At 41.4% G+C, this 20,226-nt stretch overlaps 1 protein-coding gene across 14 annotated transcripts in view; it reads left to right on the forward strand.

Annotated features, from left to right (window-relative positions):
* LOC117732398 (CUGBP Elav-like family member 2) overlaps nucleotides 1-19,712 on the forward strand; it is a 28,531-nt gene extending 8,819 nt beyond the window's left edge. For 2 of the 14 annotated variants that reach the window (XR_004609591.1, XR_004609593.1), the window contains exons 2-14: nucleotides 1,864-2,060; nucleotides 5,696-5,778; nucleotides 7,216-7,264; nucleotides 8,470-8,604; nucleotides 9,454-9,533; nucleotides 10,735-10,896; nucleotides 11,457-11,520; nucleotides 12,258-12,395; nucleotides 13,136-13,255; nucleotides 13,942-14,154; nucleotides 14,304-14,450; nucleotides 14,933-15,115; nucleotides 16,075-19,712. Coding sequence is in view for 8 of the 14 variants with exons in the window: in XM_034535316.1 (XP_034391207.1) it covers nucleotides 1,864-2,060; nucleotides 5,696-5,778; nucleotides 7,216-7,264; nucleotides 8,470-8,604; nucleotides 9,454-9,533; nucleotides 10,735-10,896; nucleotides 11,457-11,520; nucleotides 12,258-12,395; nucleotides 13,136-13,255; nucleotides 13,942-14,154; nucleotides 14,304-14,450; nucleotides 14,933-15,060 (1,516 nt within the window). In the remaining 6 variants the exon portion in view is untranslated. Of the gene's footprint in view, nucleotides 1-1,863; nucleotides 2,061-5,695; nucleotides 5,779-7,215; nucleotides 7,265-8,469; nucleotides 8,605-9,453; nucleotides 9,534-10,734; nucleotides 10,897-11,456; nucleotides 11,521-12,257; nucleotides 12,396-13,135; nucleotides 13,256-13,941; nucleotides 14,155-14,303; nucleotides 14,451-14,932 lie in introns of all 14 variants that reach the window. The other 12 variants (XM_034535317.1, XM_034535323.1, XM_034535316.1 and 9 more) reach the window with 8 other exon arrangements.
* The last annotated feature ends 514 nt before the right edge of the window (nucleotides 19,713-20,226 follow it).

The raw sequence follows: 20,226 nt of genomic DNA on the forward strand, positions 1-20,226 counted from the left end.
GAAGAGACAATATACAGCTGCAGGTGGCATGTGCGGTTGATGAACGAAAAGGAGACACTGTCAAAGGGTGTTGATTTTGAGCCTTTGTGTTTTTGAATGCAGTGACACAATTCCAGTATTTCAAGTGTGGTTTCTCATTTCTACAGCATGATTTCATTGAAGGGTCCTCAGCAAAATGGCGTCAGAATGCTACTGGCAAAACTGGATAAATGGTGTCACCCACCAGTGCTGTGGCCTTAGTAGCCTTCAACGTGTTCCAAAGGGTCTCTGACTCGGCCCATTGTGCTGTAGAGGAACGGTGAATAGTGTTCTCCAGCATGGGCGAACAATATGTGATTGTTCCCCTGCTGTGGTGAAGAAGCTGTAGGTTACTCTCTGTACCATCGCCAAAGAGCCTGAGGAGGAGATGTACTGCAAAAAAAACTCTGTCTGCTATCCAGCGATTCTTGTAGGTTTAGAGCTCTGGATTGCTGTTTTCTTTTAGCTGTCGGAGCTGGTGGGAGGGGTGCACTCACCCCTTTTTGGTGGAGAGAGGCTTTTGTTTTACTGGATCGTTTTTTCTACTGTTTTATATGAATGTATCGACAGCCTCCGGAAAAAATAAACCATTCATACTGAGGCGTGGAGTTGGATATCAGGAGTTGGATATCAGAAGAACAAGAGCTGAAGTGTGATTTGTCAGCATGTCATTTAGGTCCCTCAAGGAGTTTGGTGTTTCTGCGGAACGACTGGGCTCAATTTGTAAGAGATGGATGGCTCGCGTCCAAAGGTCTGTGTATGTGTGTCGGTGTGTGCGCGCGAGAGATATTGCTTTTACATTAGTGTATCTCTTTGACAGTCTCACTTTTCACAATGTTGTTTAAATAATTTTGTGTGCGTGCGTGTGTGCCACACATCTCTTGTGCCACACTCTACAACTATTGTGTTGTACTTGTGGCCCTTCTTGATCCACTGTGGTATTACATTGTGCATTGGGAGCGATGCTTTGTGCGTAACATGATTTCTCTGCCTCGACACCCATGGATGGCTGTAGCTCTGACCTCATTTCTGGTTTCCAGCACCTGTTTACCTGTCAGGAAATGTTTGTGCCCTTGAGTTTTTTTGTGAGTGAGACAAAGGTGTTGTAATCGTGGAGACTCTGGTGGGTATTGATTCTCTGTCCCTAAAGCTTGCCTCAAAGGAAAAGGGCACGATCTAGTAGTTCACTCAACTCAGTCATTGCTCTACTACTATAAGATTGTTAAGTGATATGTTGACTTGGCAGTGTTGTTGCACCATCTATTATTGGAAACAAAATATTGTGTACATGTGTTAAACTGTTACATAAAAGGATTTAAAGCTCTGTAAACCATCTGACTCCTTGGTAGTAAATTTGAAATGTATACACACTATCAAAGCGCATTAAGATTAGTTATGAAAACCCACAGACATTAACTCTAGGTCAACTAATGAATCACAATTTAGCCTGATTGGTTGTTGGTTTCACACATGCAGTCCTCCTCCACCATGACAAAGCCCAATCATTTTCCGAACCGGCCAATATGCAAACAAAAGTTTTGCTGAGAAAAGTGGCATCGGCTATTTGGACGTATTTGGCTCTAAAAAAGGCATTTGTTTAACGTGTTATGCCAAAATCTGAAATGGGTGCATACCATTTTTGCTAATTGTTGAGAGGTAGTCTCATCCATTAGCAAAAATAATAAATTTGATTTGGCTATTTCAGGAGAAAACTACATTGTGAATCTTGTTAACACAATTGTGAACTGTAGATTATCGGTGTATGTGGCAGCAACAATACCGTTCAATAATTATTTTTGCGATCCGAGTGTATTAATAATGTATTCTTTTTTTCTTCTCTCTTAGCAACGGCAACGGCAGCAAGATGAACGGGTCGCTGGAGCAATTGGACCAGCCGGACCCAGACTCCATCAAGATGTTTGTGGGCCAGATCCCGCGGGCCTGGTCAGAAACAGAACTTAAAGAGCTTTTTGAGCCCTACGGAGCTGTGCACCAGATCAACATCCTCCGTGATCGCACCCAGAATCCCCCTCAGAGCAAAGGTACGGAAAAATATTATTTCAGTCATTATTTGTTCACAGAGCTTTTTGAAAATATAGTGTTGAGTGATTAGTTAATTAATCAGTTGGATTAAAGCCAGGTATGGCAACTCTGGAGAAACCAGCAAGAGTAAACTACATTTTGAAAGTATCCAACCCAAAAATTCCAAGCTCCTCCAGCCTCATTCCAAAGCAATCATTTCAAAACTCATGGATGTGCACTTCCTAATGCATGAATGTGCACTTCCTAACTTCTGAGGGTTGGGGAGAACATTGCATTGTTATAATCGCTAACCCTATCCAATTACCTTTTGAGATGTATCATCTAGTTATCAAGCGGGTCCCAAACAAACAATTATATAATGTAACAATGACGGTACAATTTTTAGATCGGACACAATCAAACAAACAATTATCGCCTGTAGTATAAATCTGCTTAGTCTGTTGTATATAACATTGAAGGGATGGAGATTATCTTTAGAGACAATCTGGTTATCGTGTCATTCGCATGTCAGAAAACACCTACCATTTTCATAATGATTGTAAATGACAAACATTGCTTTTGTTAGTACCCATAACTGTCAAAATTAATGCCAGCAAGGGCAGAGTGCGCATAAGTAGACAGCCAGGTTTGCCATTTATCATTTCATGCATTAAATGATGCGACAGGCTCATTACAGTCCTGCCACAGATATTTTATTTTATTTTGTTGGCCACCATTTGATTTATTGATTGCTTTTGGGGATGTAATTTCAACAAATATTAAATAAATTGCCTGCCCTAGCTTTAACAATTTACACGAAATAATCTGATTTAAAATTGATGATCCGTTATGTAAAGTGTCCTGCCTCACACTCATTCTAGGAAAACATGATGTTGTATGAATACATTTTGGTTGGTTACCTTTAATTTTACAGAGAAATGTTAAACTTTTATGTGGCCGCCGTTGTCCTCGACCTGTTTTTGCCTGGCTTTTAGTGGTCAAACTCTACACAAAACACTGTTATTGCCACGTCATCTACCATCACATTTCAGCACAATCCCCTAAGGCAGTGCACAGCATTGCTTGTCTGCACAAGTAATGTAGCTATTTGTCTGCTTGCAGATAGGATGATTCAATAGTCTTTTGTTTCAGTGTTAAAAAGTAACCTTTTTTTCATAACCCTGCAGTATCGGAAACATTTTTTCTCATTTACTTTGCTGTGCTGGCTTAAAAGCAGCATTGTATGAAGGAAGTGTTGCTCAACTGCAATTTTCCATTAAGACCTCTATCGATGCGCTCACCTTTTAGAAATAGTCCTCGAGTTGAGCGATTCAGTTAAGGTTCCAATTAGAGAAGACGGTGAAGTGGAAGCCTGCTGTCTACAGAAAGCTGCAAAGTGCCACTAGAAGTGCTCAGTCTCCCGTAACTAACTGCAGGTGAATAAAGTAAGCAACAGCTTCCCAGATGTCCTTGGTTTCCGACATCAACCAAATTTCAATTCCCTCGGTGGTTGATTGACTCACTATGGCTAAAGGCACTAATCCACTGGGGTTTTAATGGGGTTGGACCCTGTTTTGATGCTGGGCTCTGTGTCTAAAGGGAGTCCGTTTTGGGCTACCAGTGGTTTCGTCGTCCTGACACACCAAGCTGGACTATGCTCTCACAGGCGGTTTGGCATTAAAGGATACTGGCCAACTGTCACTTGTATTTTTTTCAGGTGGTATTGGCATTATTCAAACCTGATAAGCTGCTGTTCCACTGATTGAGTCTGTAAAATCGTTGGTGGAGGCAGTCAGAGAGTTGCCTGGCTGTTCAGCCAAGTGAATCAGTGATATTACCCATTTAACGCAGTCTATCCTTACAGTTCGACTCAACCCTTTTACAAGTGGAAGGCATACTGACATCAATGCTGTTACTTGTAGATGGACAATTAAGCTTTTCTTGAGTTTAAACTCCCCTTTTTTTTTTTCAGCCCTTGCAGCACTAAATTATAAAATTATAACATAACAACAACTGTGTTGTCTGTGCAAATAAATTGGATGCCTTTTCATTGACTAGCAGTGTAATTTGTTTAAACTTTATGGAATTTGCTAAAGGGAACCTCTAAATTTAGATCTTTATCAAGTTCCCAGGGCTCCTTACTTTACTGTGCCTCTTTATTTTAAAACGGCCCGTGTGTCGGGGCACTAATGGAACACACCATGTGACCAGGACAGCACATGATCTTTTTACAAAGATATACACCATTCTAATCTGACCAGATATTCCTGAGTGTGTTCAAAGCTATACCAGAAAAGCTCCAGGATGCTTATTATTCTGTGCGTATATAGAAATACAGCCAACAAACTGTGTGCAGTTCATTAGGAGGCTGAAGAGTTCAAAGCCCACCCCCCCAGCCCTTTTTTTGTTTTTTTTTGCAGAGCCCTCCCCGGTTATGTGGAGTGTCAGCTGTGATGGCCTATTGACATGTTAATGCGATGTTAATGTATTCTAATAGATAATCTAGCCTGATCACAGCGGCCTTTGGCTCTGTGTGAGGTGAATATTTTGCCGCGGCACGCCCATCTATTTCACTGCCATTCTCCTTTCCCAGTAGTCCTACTCCTACTGGGAGAAGTGGGGGTAGTTTTATCAAAGAACGATGGCCTGACAATATCTGGCTTGTGTTTATTTGCGTGGCAGATAATACACCTTTCACCCCCTTCCTATCATCAATCTTGCTTTTGTTCGCAGAAATTTCTGGAATCCCACTTCCATTTTGGTTGTTTACTTTGCCACAGATCTATTGAAGAGCCATCAGATTTGCGTGTTTTTTAGGTTGCGTCTACTGCCGGTCATGAAAAAATCATCTGATAACTATCAAGCCTCTCTGGATGGTTTATTTAGCTCCAGTAAATTGGAGGCAGGGCTAAGCAGCAGATAAAGAGAGAGCTCAGCCGGTTGTGAGAGAGAAGAGAGCAGCTCGATGCATATTGGAGTTCAACAGCCCTCCCCGCGGCCTGGGAGCTCCAGTAACAGCATAATACACACTATGTAGGTCAGAGACGCTGCAGTGCTCCACTTCCCCAGCCCAGTGAAACTGACAGGCTGGAACGCCACTGGCGGTCTGCTGGGACGGAAGGATGAGAGGCTTTTTTTCCCTCCCCCGCTCTTCTTTTCTTCATCCCCCTCCCCCACCTCCTCTCTCCTCCCATCATTCCTCTTCCTCTCGCTCACTCCTGCTCCCTTCTTGTCTCTTTGTGCCGTTTTCATGCCTCCTGTATGTATGTTTGTATGCGATTCTTATGTAATGTGTACTGGCATGCACAGGCTGTGTTGACCTGCGGATTGCGCATCAGCGCCTCCTGACAGCTATCTTACCCTGTGGTCATCTCTATGCTCATGTCACACAACAGCCTTCAACTATCTCATTACTACAGTGTCCTCGCTGCAAGCTTCCACTTGAGCTGTTGCACCAACTAACAGTTGGCGCTAAGAATATCCTGTCACATGTTTCTAACATGTGATATATAGAGACCATATTCATCCGTTTAGCTTCTTGCTCTGCAGCAGTAGTGGGATTACATTAACTGTAGTCTGTATGCGCTGTGTTTTTAATGCTGTTTTTTGTCTCCTTACCCCCGCCCTTTGTTTGTCCCCGTTTCTTTTTCTTCAGGATGCTGTTTTGTTACTTTTTATACAAGAAAAGCTGCACTGGAGGCCCAGAATGCGATGCACAACATAAAGACTTTAAGTGGGGTGAGTAAGCACAGTATGGGCGGCTTTTAGCACCCTCTACATCTCTGATGCAGGCTGTGAGTTGTATGCTGGCCGATAATGAGCTCTCGGCTCTGTCCGGCCTGAAAAATATCTCGGCCCTGACTCTTAACACACTAAAATGACCCATACACACACTACATATGCAGGTATCAGGTAACTTGTGCTTGCATGGGCAGCAGGTTATTCACTGAGGCACAGGACCCAATCACCACAAAGTGGAAAAAATTATTAATGCTTGTCCGCATGAATCATTGATGCACGTCTACATTTTTATTTCCCAAAGTTGGAGGTATAAAAGGAGTCGTGTTGAATTTTTTTTTAATGAAGCTTTATGAGAGTAAGTGTGGTTTCTTAATTCATTGCCTGATTTATCTAGAGATTAAAGCTATAAACCCTTCGAATCAATTAAATCTATAACAAAAAACTCCAGCCGTCGATTAAATCAATAGCACAGTCTATTGGGAATGGAGCAACTGTCTGAGGTCACAGGTAAATATTTAACTGTGTTGATAAATGAGTGTAGTAGGCTGAGTATACAGGCCTGGCTCTCTTTACTGGATCGATCAGACAGACATTTCAAATAAAGTTTCGACATGCAGTTCTGGGATCCCAGTCCCCGATCATACTGTGACTCGTGGTGACTCCGGGTGACTGAGTTTGGTTTGCGTGACAGTGGAAAAGCTGGTTTCTGTTCCGGTTTTCTCTCCCTCATGTGCCTCCCTCTCCTTGGTCAGTGACGCTAGCTTAGTACCCATACTGAGCAGGCCATCTGTCTGCTTCTCTTTAGCGCTTGTCAAAAACAAGCCCACTTTTTTTTTTATCTCACGGAGAGATTTTTTTCTTCTCTTTCACATCACATGGCAGGTAAAATGAGCAAAATATATTTTCCCTTGAAGTTCTGTGAGTTACCTTGGACAAATGTGTTCATTAAGTGGTATAAAATGACAGATCCTGAAGCGGTTTCTCACATGAACACATAGATAGAGCTTCATGCTGGACTCAAATTAGATTTTTCACAGCTCAGATTTGCCACACCTAGTTCATTTTGTATGTGATACAATTCCTAATTAAAGAAAAACTACGAAACAACTAAATCTCACTGTACATTTAAAAGGATGCAAAATCTGCTTACTTGTCAACCAAGTAAAATGGTTATAATGAAGATGAGGGATATTGACAGGAAGAATATAAAAGTCCAATTAAAATTCTACAGTACAGTATTCTACAGTGACGTGAATACTGAAGAATTTGATCCCAGCCATTGACTCGGACATCTTTCTGATTCTAGCAGTTGTGAGGGATGATGGTGTTTTGAGTGAGAGAACACAACAAGAGAATGCATGCTATAAGATGGAGGGGATGAGTGTGAAGATGTGAGATTCTTGTATTAACCATTTGTCTACCCCGTTTTCCCAGATGCATCATCCTATCCAGATGAAACCCGCTGACAGTGAGAAAACAAGTGGTAAGTGGATTCGTGGGAAATGTAGGGCTGTCAACATTGGCGAAGTTTGAATATTTGTTCTAAAAACACATTTCATTAATTTACTATGCAAATGTATTTTTGCTCATATCAATGGACACTGTGTACTAACAAGCCTAGACCAACGTAGCTCTGCTGTTTTGACCTGAACTTTAGTCGGGGGCCCTGTTTCTATTTATTTCTGTTGCACACTTTAAATAAAACGTATGGATGAGGAATGGCTGACTTGTGAGGTCGAAAAGAGGATTTAGCGATACGATCCCTCCTCATTTCTCTACAAAAAATGTAATACGGTGGCTAGACGGGATCGCCTGGAAGTTTCTAACTTCCATGTTGTATTCCTAGTTAATATCACAATATAAAATGAGAGCAAATCACCCAACTTTTAAGTGGTTACATCTCCAGCCTGATCTTGTGCGCACAGCTGATGTGCACGTGGTTTGTTTCCATGTAGAAATGTGATGCTTGCCGTTGGGACACAATGTCGCTCTCTGCGGCCCATGTTCTCTGCCATCAACACTGTTGTTTATGAATAATTCTTCGTACAGCTTGACCTAACGTTACATACATTTTCAACTAACTAAAGTGACATGCTCCTGTTATGCGGAGCATGCAGTGCGTGCAACGCAGACATCAGCATATATTAAGATTTAGAATATTTGTTGACAGCACTTGTGAAATGTAGGATGACATTAGCCATCGGAAAGCAGGGAACAGAGATGATGTCTGTTGAGGAAAAATAATTTTAGATTTAGCCAAGACGAGAGAGTTGGAGATTTTTTATTTTTTTTAAAGAAGGCGGGGCTGGATTGTGACCGTTTAATGTCGGTATGAAGGTCACAGGCTTAGTTCAGGGAATGTGCAGCAATACACCATTTCTATATAGTGTCAGGGGTTAGGAGGATTACGGGCTTTAAAAGGCACCAAGGGGAGAAGAGTAGAGCAGGTACAGAGAAGAGCACAAATGGATGATAGTCATCCGTCTCAACTAGACACTGAGGAAAACAAAGCTGCAAGTTGCAGAGATTTGTACAAGAGGCTGGCACCTTAAGTGAGACATAGAAAATGTGGCAGCATGACAAGGAGAGAGCTTGAAAAAGAAGTTCAAGATTTAACGCCTGATGTAACTGCTGCTTTCATAGCTTTGTGATTGTTTGTCTGAATAGCTTCTTTTTATCCACCTGCAGCGGTAGAAGACAGAAAACTCTTCATCGGAATGATTTCAAAGAAATACGGCGAGAACGAGATCAGGATGATGTTCTTGTCTTTCGGACAGATGGAAGAGTGCCGAATTCTCCGGGGACCAGATGGTCAGAGCAGAGGTAGGTGTGCTTTCATATTCTCATCAAATATTTATTCAGGCCCCTCCCTACTTTATTTAAACCCCCTGTTCCCCCCAAATCAAGTGCTATTCACTTCCAATGGTGCCCATTCCATCCCCATAGTCTATCCTCCCGCCGTTGTTACACTCAGCCTCCACATCTCATAGCAAAGGGCCACTGCACTCGCTGTCCGGCACAATGGCCCGTTGCCTTGGCAACCACTGGCTGCTGGTGTTCTTGGGCTCAGCTGGCAGGCGGCTCAGCTCGGCTCCTCTTTTACCGCCTCCTTCATCACACTCTACAAAGGCTGGAATTAGCTTGTTGTCGCATCTCCTACATAGCTCTCAACTGCATCAAGCCTCAGAGAGCGAGTGGCTCTCGTGTTGATGTATGTGATAAAACCCTCACAGCAGAGACAGTTTTCTGTCAATTAATTTATCTTTGTTTATTTTTACGCAATGTAACCACAATTTGAAATGGACCTTTAAAATACCCATTGCAAATTTGTACACGTTATCAAATCAAAGCCTTTCAATGTGTATTTGTGTGTATTTTGTGTGTTTTAATCACATTGACTGTTTCACCATGACACCACATAGTTGAGCCTCTTTGGGTGGCAATTTAATCCGTCGATCACTGTGCTCATGTTACACGTGTTACTGTTCTCCTTGTTCTGTTCTTTCTCCGTGTGCTAACAGTGAGGGTGGTTCTGTGTGCTTGGGAGTTGCCATTCTCTGTACTGTAATGTGTTTTTTTGGGGTTCATAACGAGTTGTCCAAACCTTTTGTCTTGTTTTGTTTCTTCTTGTCCCTCCCTTCCCCCCCTCTCCTACTGTTCCCCCCCCTACAGGCTGTGCGTTTGTCACATTTTCTACCAGGGCAACGGCACAGAATGCAATCAAAACCATGCATCACTCTCAGACTATGGAGGTACTGTACCCCTTAGCACCTATTTCTCATGTCCCCCCCCCCCTTCCCCCCAACTCATACATTCTGCTGCCCCCTTGTGTTGGAAAGATGAAGAACCTGTCCAAGCAGATGGCCTTCATTCATCACAGAGCATGAGTCATTTCCAAAGCCACTCTTGCTAATTACAAAAATGACATTGTCATCTGCAAAATAATTGAATAAAACTTGCCTCTCACATAGCTGCTGAATCCAGAGCTAACAGGACACAAGAAATGATGTCATCTCTAATTTTGGGCTGGACTAAAAGCATCTCATTTATTGATCCAGATAATATTTTAGAGCCTAGCTATCACAGTTCACCATAATAAATCTATATTTTGAACCACAGGGAAAAGACCTCACACCCTGAAATATAGGTTAACAAAGAATTTACCAAGACTGGGGCAGCTATTCCTATTAGATTCCTTCAAAAAACTAGGTCCATGTAGCCAATAGTATCTTTGTGGAAGTGGAGCAGCAGTAATTTGACAGCTAGCAGGTCAGAGGCTCCCCAGTGAAACAGCAGACAGACAAAGTCTAATTAGAAGCCTGACCAAATATAACACTCCTTGTACCAGATTTAAACTGCCCCCTATTTCCCCGCATATCATAACCTCCCCAATTCTCAACTGCCATGGGGGTGCTGCTGGTGCAGAAGCCTATTTCCCTGTCCAGCCTGGTCCCTGTCTGGCTCTCAACTCTCAAAATACTTCAGCACCGCATGCCTCGTGTCCATGCGTCTGTCTAAACAGTATGAGACTGTCTGTTCGTGAGATTGTATGTTTTGTAATGCATTTATCTTGTTAATGTGTCCTGACATATCCTTGTTTGAATGTCTGTCTGTTTTTTTTAAGTGTTGTCCCCATCTGTTGTCTGCTTGTCTGTGGACTCAATTTAGCTCTTCGGAGTGCTAAAAAGATTGACTGTGTGCAGCTTTGTCCTGCGCTCCTTTTGGAATGTGGCCTGCCTCAGCTATGCATGGCAGATGTCCTCTGTGTGTTAGCTTGGATATGAATGCAACAGGCATTACAAATCTGTATTGAGGCATTGATCATTACCCCCCCCCCCCCCCCCCTTGAGAAATTCCTTGCAATGACTGTGTTCTTGCATTGATGAATAAACTCTTGATTCTTCCGCGTGCTTCTGAATCGGTCTAACGACTCTGACCTCTTCACTGCTTCAGGGCTGTTCCTCACCTCTGGTGGTGAAGTTTGCCGACACACAGAGAGATAAGGAGCAGAGGCGTCTGCAGCAGCAGCTAGTACAGCAGATTCAGCAGCTCAATAGCGCCTCCACCTGGGGAAATCTTGCCGGCCTGGGGACCCTCTCACCGCAGTACCTGGCAGTAAGTGTTGTACAAACATGCAACCCCGCAGAGCTACACAAATACTCCTGTATTATCGTATGGCACAGTTTTAGTTTGAACATGTATGTATTCATAGTTTAGCCATATGTTTACCATATCGATCACTTGATTTGCTGTACAAGTGGAAAAAACAGAACCGCCGGACAATAAAAGTGTGTGTGTATGTGTGACATACATACAAAGTCTCATTGCAATCACATTTGCGATCCGCTCTAACGGAGACTTGTACATGTAGCAAAGTGAAAATTAAAATGTCTTGAATCCCACCTGGATTTTATCAGAATGTGACGAGTGTAAATAGGGCCTAAATCACAAGTAAATTCTCTCAATAAACAAACTAAGCGTGATGAGTTTAAGGAAGCCAGGACTACAACACATAAGACTTTGTCCTCATTTAATGGCAATAGTTGAGTTGACAATATTGTTATGAAAATTCATAAAATCAAGCCATTTTGATTTTACTGTTGATAAATTAAGACCTAATTGTGTATCCCCTATTTGATTCTTGAATTAATTATTTCCTTCTTTGTCCTCACCAGTTGCTCCAGCAGGCCACATCTACCAGTAACCAGAGCGGTTTCAATAATATGCAGAGGCTAGGAGGTGAGTTCACCCTCGGCTTGTTCATTTATAGTGGATGACTTCACACCTGACACTTTTCATGTCAACAATCTTGTGACTTGGTGCCTGACACCTGCATGGTTTTAATGACTGTTAATCACATTCCTCTTTCAGATCAGTGGCACATTAATAATCAGTGCTGTCATTCTAGGCCTGCTTAAAGACTAACACACAGCACATCAAATATAACAACCACATAGACATGTGGGACAATGTCCCATGTTTAAAGCAGGAAACTGCACACCGTAACGATAGCGCTGCAGGTTTTGTATGTTGAAATATAGTTATAGGTTCCACTAAAGCCAGTGCTGCATTTTCTATTAAAGTGTCTAATACAACCCTGAAACCACAATAAACACCATGCTTGGATTGTTTCGGCGCATTAATGCCAAAGGGACCAAATTGAATGGGTTGATTATGATTATTCAAGAAAAAACATTATTTGACAAGTTCAATTTCTGAGGAATGTTTAGAAGTTCACTTGAACAGCAAGAGTGAATGGCATTAAGGTTGATTACGACAATGTGTTGATGTATCAGGTAGTGGACAATAGAGTTGGCTGAGAGAAAATCCCATTTTAAACGGTAGAGATGTTTTCTCTATGCTTGCAATCAGGATAGGTTTGACATTCTGACTTTTACGAAAGGCATCCGTCTGAGAGAGCTATAGTATAACTTTGAAAGTCTTTGATAATCGCCACTGTGTCTTCGTTCTCGCAGCAGGTGTGAACCCCCTTCAGCTGCAGAACTTGGCCACATTAGCTGCTGCTGCGGCTGCAGCCCAGAGTTCTGGCGGCCCAACCTCCAACAGCGCTCTGTCTGCAAACAGCGCAGCCCTGGGAGCCCTGGCTAGTCCAAGTAATTAAACACTAACATGAGCTGTAGTATGTGCATGCACTGTATATACAGCATTAAGCTCCCTGTGTGAGTCAAACTCTGTGTTGATGGTTATTTTAGTTAGGCCAGAGTACTTGTTTACGGATGAGTTTTTGACCTTTAGCTAAATTCCACTATGTAGTTTATCTTCACACACAACATTTAAATCTTAAGTGTAAATAAAAATCCCTCACCCACTGAGATGAACATGCATGTTGTTCAGAGTTAGCCCTCCTGCTGCTGGGACGATATCAACCAATTCAGTTTATTTTGTATAGCCCAAAATCACAAATTGCAAATTTGCCTCCATAGGGCTTTACAATCTGTACACATACTACATCCCTGTCCCAGGACCTCACATCGGATCAGGAAAAACTCCCAACCAACTGCTCTGCAAACCTCCCTCATCCGCTGTTTGCCTAACGGCCCTCAGCCATTCCTCATAAAATGTTATTTGTGGCTGATTAACTCCCATAAAATAAATGAGAGCCCCCGTTTCCCTTTTAATCTGTGTAAATATACATTGGCTCCATCTGTCTGGGTTTTGCATATTGCTGGTGCAGTGATGACCTCTTCGTTAAGGACAGACAGCTTTTAATCTGCCCCTCAGTGCGGTGCCATCCTCTCATAACTAAGATGCCAACCTTTTAGAGTGACGAGGTGTTTTGAACATAAGGGAGTCACCCGTATGTCATTTTTGTTTTTATTGTGTCTTTCAACAGTGGGTTCAGCGTCCAACGCGGGTGCTGCCATGAACACCTTGGCATCTCTGGGCACCCTGCAGGGTCTCACTGGGACCTCTATGGGCCTCAACCTTAGCGCTCTCACCAACAGTGTCGGTGGTAAGTGGAATCTCCTGGCTTGATTTGATTACTCGCTAAAAGAAGATGGTTGCCAACATTTTCACACTAATACCAATGCTGCATTAAGGCAGATTTACCACTAGAGAGCAGAAATACTTTAAAACCTCACTCATTTGGAGTTTTGGTTTGCTGCAGTGGAAACACTGTAAAATCTAATGCATACCAATACAACAGCTCAGCCATAAATTCGACCTTTCTATGGATAATAATGTTACATTTTTAAAGGTGTTGATTGATCTATCTGTTTATAGTTGAGGTTTTAGTCTGTAATGGTGTTGAACTGGACTTCATTATACTGAGAGGTGTTTTTAATTTTGTTTTTGCCCACCCCAATTTTCAAACATTGAGGGAGAGAAGAATGTTACAAACATGTTGCAATAAAAAGCAGTACAGCACCACCACCACCACCAACTACAACCATGGTAATAAAATCATAATTGAGCTAACATCTCATTGCAGAGCTGTTGTACTGGACTGCATTATATTATATAACTTATACTTATACATACTGAAGTGACCAGATGGTGTGACTTGACAAACCAAATGCTTTTTAGTAAAGATTTGTTTTTCTGCCCCCTGGTGGCCAATGCATTTGATTCCTCAAACATAATTCACCAAGAAAATGTGCTAAAAGACTATCCCATTCATTGGTTTCTGTCTAACAGGTATGGGGTCCATGAATGGAGGCCTGGGAGCCTCCATGGGAGCCTCCATGGGAGCCTCCATGGGAGCCTCCATGGGCAACGGGTCAGCAGCTAGCTCCATGGATGCTCTGACCCAGGCCTACTCAGGGATGCAGCAGTACGCAGCCTCCGCCCTGCCCTCCCTCTACGGCCAGTCTCTGCTGCAGCAGAGCATTGCTGGAGGTCAGAAGGAAGGTGAGCATTATCGCTGCCATCGTTTTAATAAGGTTTCTCATCTGGTTTGTAAATAAGTTTAACTTGGCGATTGGCTAATTGTGTCTGTGTGTGTGCATCTTAATACCTACCTATCTAACGTGAGTGTTTGATTTGATTACCAAATGGAGTAGGGCCAGAGGGCGCCAACCTGTTCATCTACCACCTGCCCCAGGAGTTTGGTGACCAGGATCTTCTGCAGATGTTTATGCCTTTTGGAAATGTGGTCTCTGCCAAAGTCTTCATTGACAAACAGACCAATCTGAGCAAGTGCTTTGGTAAGTGTGTTGACACCATTAGTCTCTGAAGCCCTTTTTATTATAATTGATGTACCTGCTACTTTGTTTGGTGGATATCCGGTTGTCATGGTGCCACCTGGCCTCCAATTTAAGTAAAGCTGAACCAGTATTGATTAACGGCTAGTGTCTGCAGATTAACTAGTAAACTAGTATTAAGTATTGAATTAAATTAATTCAGTTATTTCTAGTGTAATTTATTCCATCCCCAATCTTAAATAATAATTGTAATGGCTTTTCTTTTCCCAGAGAAAATCCAATTATTCTGTCCTCTAGACCAAAAAAATATCAGAAAAGTCTGTTGCCTTGTACACTGTGCCATTCAAATAGAGATTTGGAATCATCTGACAGACAATAGTTTGGTTGAAAGCCTTTTGTTAATGTTACAGTGGCGTGTTCAAGTTAAAACAGGGTGTTCAATTTATCTTTGAATGTCTATGTGTCCTCAACGCTTTTGTCCTCAGGGTTCGTCAGCTACGATAATCCCGTGTCTGCGCAAGCTGCTATCCAGGCCATGAATGGTTTCCAGATCGGCATGAAGAGGCTGAAGGTTCAGCTGAAGCGCTCCAAGAACGACAGCAAACCCTACTGATCCTAGCCCCGGGGCCTTCCCCCCCCTCCCCAGCTCCAATGCTAACACTGCTAGGGTAAGTTCACCCTCCAGCCAAGGTCACCACAGCAGAGACTCGGTGGGGCACGGGGGCAAGGAGCCCACCACAGGAGGGAGACTCGCTCTATTCCTAAAATAAATGGTTGCAATGATCTTTCCACATTTTACTGTATTTCATTCCTGCGGTTTTATCATGTAATTTGAGTCGGCTTAAATATTTTAATGTATATGATTATTTATGACTATCACTGGAGTCAGTGTTCGCTTGAGGTATTTTGTGTCACTGTAATTAGTGGAGAGCATCAGGTGTGTTTCCATGCCATTTCATTGCCTTCAGGTCAAGCTAGACAGGTTGACTAAGGATCAGTAGTGTTGAAGGGCTGAAGCCGGGCCACGCAGACCCCCGAGCACAGAGCTTCAACCTGTGTTTGGCTTTTTTCATGTAGTCTGTCTCGTTCCTTTTTTCCATTCTTAATGTGAAAGTCTTTTGCACTCTAAAGTCTTCAATCTTTACTACCGTCTTTCCCTCTTCCGCCCCCCCACTCGCTCTGTCATTATCTACGCCATGTCGAGCTAGGCTACCTCTCTTTGCTCCATTAACAACCTCTTCCAGTCATTCCATTCATCCTACAAGTCTCCTACCAGGGGGACTGGCTCTCAATGGATCTCTTTGGGTGCCAAGTATACAGTTTGCATGTTGGAGTCTCTGCCATGGTGGTGTCACTTCCTTAAATCTGTGTATTGTTTTTGTGTGTCGGGAGGGGGGGAGGAGGGGGGTTGTTTACCGTACTGTCCTTACTGTATGTGGTGATTGGCATTGTTTTTGTTGGTTTTTGTGCCTCATGGCTAAACGATTCTTGTGCTGTGCCCCTAACTTTCTCTTCTCTCCTCTTTGTCTTCTCTCTCTCTTACTCTCTCTCTCTCTCTCTCTCTCTCTCTCTCTCTCTCTCTCTCCTCTCTCTCGCTCTTCCTTTTGTGTTTTTGTTCCTTTTTTAGAACAAATCTCCATGCCTGTTTGCTCATCATTAGCCTAGCATGTCTTCATGATGTTGAAAGCCAAGCCAAACTCCTGGCCTCATCATCCCACCATTGTCTGTGATGTCTCTCTAAGCTCGCCTGACCAATACCTGGCCACCCACTGACCCTTGACCTTAGCTCAACCTGATTTTTCTGCATGTATATTCATTTTGTTCTGTTTTTTCTGTATAGAAATGTGACAGGTGGGAGAGAGGTCAAGCAAATCAATGTGAAAACTTACCTGCGTTGAATTCATTTAAGAGACTTCTTTTTTTGTTTGCGAATGTTTTAAAAACCTGTGGGATTTCTTATTTTTTAATTTAGCTTTGATTTTTCTTTTTACCTCTCTCAGTAAAGTTCACTTGAAAGTTGAATACAGGGATTGGCACACAGCTGTGCTATTTGGTGCCATTAGCAATATGTTGGCTTCTTAAAAAATAAAATGCTACAGACCACTTTCCAACACGTTTGAGAGTCTGACCAGTAAAACTCCTCAGTGCTCTGTAACGATCTCTACATTTTGCGGGCAGTGTGAAGATTTACACCAAGGCTATTTAAAAAAATATTTTCTTTGATTTAAAAAAAATGTCCAGTGTATTTACCTTCTCTTTTTTTGAACTATTGATGGCACAATAAAAGGTACATTTGCTCTGTTTAGAGAAATGGCTACCTACATGAGTCAACTTTTTTTAGAACTGATTCACAAATAGACAATCTGTGGTTTAAATGCACACTTAGATTACCTATATTTTATACCATTGAATCTATAGAAGTTTAACTAACAGAACCCAGGCAAAACTTTGGGTTTTTTGTAGATTATGTTGTAATGTCATCTGTGTCGGGGGGGGGTCTTCAGTGTATTACATTTTTTAAAGAGGACTAAAAATCAGTTTGATCAGCATGACCGTTTGAGGTCATTTCTAGTAAATTTAAAAACAAAGTCAAAAAAAAAAAAAAAATCCTCTACATCAATTGTAATTTCAACATCTGGGGGGAAAATAACTTTTTTTTTTCTTCTTCTTAAGGCTCACACTATGTGGACTTAATTATTTTTCCTGCGTTAAAGAAAAAAATTAGTGTTCAACTTCCACGGTACGTCTTGTTGACATTCTGTGAATTTGTCATTAATAATTAATTTAATTAATGGATGTTTCACTTTGGTTTAGTTTGGATGCCTCATGTTGAAAGATGATTTACAATGTCTGTTAATCATACAGATGCCAGACAATGTCTTTTGTTAGAATTTGTTGTTAAGTGCCCATGTGTCAAACTCTGTTTTTGAATTCACACTTTTTTTTCCTGTAATATAACCTAGCTTTCTTTCCACACACACATGCACACACCGCGACATAAAACACTTTTCTGTGGTTGCAAATGTGGGAGCCCCTGAAGTAGAGATCACTTGGACACAACACACGACCTGTCGGTCTCTGCACATTTTTATAGACATACACATCTTCTTGCTTTTCTATTTTAGTTCTTGGCTGATAGTTCTTTTAATTGACTTCTAGTACCGTGTTTCAGTTGTACACGATGCGAAGCACATTAATACTAAGTCCACCACAAATTGTGTTGGTTAACAAATACATTCCATTTTTTCAGCACAAAAGTTTACACTTTTTTTTACCGGGGTGGTATTTTGTCTATTGTACTACGAGTTGTTGAGACAACCCTGGTAAAATAACAACCACTTCACCCCAAAAGAAGGGTTCCCTAAAACTGCGTACCTGAGGGCGCTAAAGAGTTGTCAACTCAGGGGCTTTTTTTGTGTGTGAAACTAGACGCTCACACAGGATTACGACACAAAATGCACAATTATCACCATTTGACCTTTTTTTTTTCTTTTTTCCTTTTTTCGTTCCTCAAAATACATAAATATTCCAAAAAAAATAAATATATAAAGAGGTACCAAATTTGAATCAGTGCTCGAGGAAAGTGTTGTCGTTTTGTAAGGAAATGTCAATTACAATTGTGGGAGCTAATCACTTTTGCAGAATGTTGAGTGTGATATAATCCCCAAATTTACAAGGTACCACTGACTTCACTTTTTAATATGGGCATGTGCTTTTTACAGTGTTTTTTCTATCCAAATGCAATACAATATTCAAAGTGCCATATATACGTCTAGAAACTGCCTACACATCCTTATCAGGCCTTGGTTTAGAGATTGCTGCAGTTCGCCTTTCTTTGTCTATTTATGCCAGTGTCATGAAAGCTCTTGTCACCTGCTCATGTTTCCCCTTCTCCTCCCCCCACGCTGTGTGTTGAGTTATTGGTAAATGTGTGTTGTGATGTACTCAATTTGAACAGTTGGTTAAAAGAACCTGTAGATAAACAATAAACTTCCCTATACATTTGAAGGTAACCCTCTTTCTTAGTGAGTGTGAACATGTGTACCGTAACACTTTGCGATACAAACGATTGGTGGCCAGATGTGTCAGGGAATTGGTTTTGAAATCAATGAAGTTAAAAACAAGCAAAAACTCAAACTAAAAAGAAAAAGACAACTTGGTTGCCTTGGTAACAAGATCGTTTAAATGCTAAAAACTGTGTCAAACACTGAAATGATTGCAGATCTGTGGTTGGTAAGTCGTGTATGGTGAAGTGTTACTGTGAATGAATTAAAAAAAGCACAATGTACAGTCCACAACCGGAACTTGACTCACTTCAGGGGCTTCCATCACAAATCTCGTTCAAGCTCTAACAATCACTTTCTTTGTTCTGTTGTGTTCATATTCTGAAGTGCTATTTTTTTGACAAGTGTGGTAACTTTGCATCTCTATAGATATTGTCTTGATCCAAAAGAATAGAGGAAGAAAAAAAATCTTTTCCTGTGTTATTTTCTTGTCTGATCGGTAGGACTTTGTTCACGTTCCACCAATAATTTAATAGATGTTTTATCTTGTCTTGATGAAAGCCAAAGTGGGTGCATCTTGATGTGATCTGTATTATACATACAGTAGTTTCTTTCTGTTCAGTCAATATAATTTTTTTTTGAAACTGGGTGGGATATGAAAAAGAAAAGAAAAAAAAAACATACACAGGCTTTCCAATTTCTACAACTGGTTGTTCATATGTATTTTGTACCAGTGAAGCTTTTTATATTGGAAATTAAAGAAAAAAAATCTATATTGGAAAAAAAAGAATTGTCTGGCCTCTCTATGTGGCCTCGCCTTGACCAGGTCTTGAGTTTGGCCTCTTGGTGGTGTCAAGCAATTTTTTTTTGTTTTGTTTTCTCTCTAAAAGATGCCTGATTTTTTGATTTTGCTTGGATCTCTACATGTTCCTCACTTCGTTAATCAGCTTCAGTTTCTGGGGGAGGGAGGGGGGGGGGGGGTTGGGATCCTCTAAATCGTGGTAAGTTTCATGTTAGTATTTGTGCTGTCCACATAGTTTAATGGTCATCAGAATTTCGACAACTTGTGTGGTTAATTGTCTTAGTTGAAGAGTTAAATATCTGTTTAGTTTGAGCCTTGCTTTTTACCTGTGTAGAGTTTTCTGTTTTTTCCCATAGCGGAGTGCGTAGCCGAAAGACTCTGTGTTCTTTTTTGGTCAATGTTTGTTCATGTGTGGTGTGTTTCTTTGCCTCTGTCTCCAAATTAAACCATTTCCCCTAATATGGACTGTGTGTCTTTGTGTGTTGTGCTTGTCCAGTGTTGTAAAGACATTTTACAAACCACCCCTCCCTCCCCCAGTGTGTCATGTCTCGCTAACTTGTTTCTCTTCGTTGTGCTTCTCTTTGCTTATTTCTGAGTGGGTGTTGTAGGTGATTATTTTGGGTTTTTCAATTATAAAACGCCTTTCGACAGCTAATTGGGGTCGCTTTAACATCTGTGAAGCTGCACCCTTAGGTGTTTACAAAGACATTTGTGTGAAAACAATACATCCTGTCAATGTAAAGTTGTGAACACCTTAAGTTTAAACAAACTGCAGTGAAATGATTAGTGGACAAGTTAATACTTTTAAATCTCAAGTATAGTCCTCAGAAATTGCCGATAATTTTTGATAATTGATTGTTTATTTCACCGTTTACAGCCCTTCAAATGTGATGATAGCTGAGGCTATATAGAAAATATATATTTGGTCTATTATAATCAATAATGGACATAATCCTTGGGTGCAACCCTGAAA

The sequence above is a fragment of the Cyclopterus lumpus genome, chromosome 6 (genome assembly GCF_009769545.1).
Source record: "Cyclopterus lumpus isolate fCycLum1 chromosome 6, fCycLum1.pri, whole genome shotgun sequence".
NCBI lineage: Eukaryota > Metazoa > Chordata > Actinopteri > Perciformes > Cyclopteridae > Cyclopterus > Cyclopterus lumpus.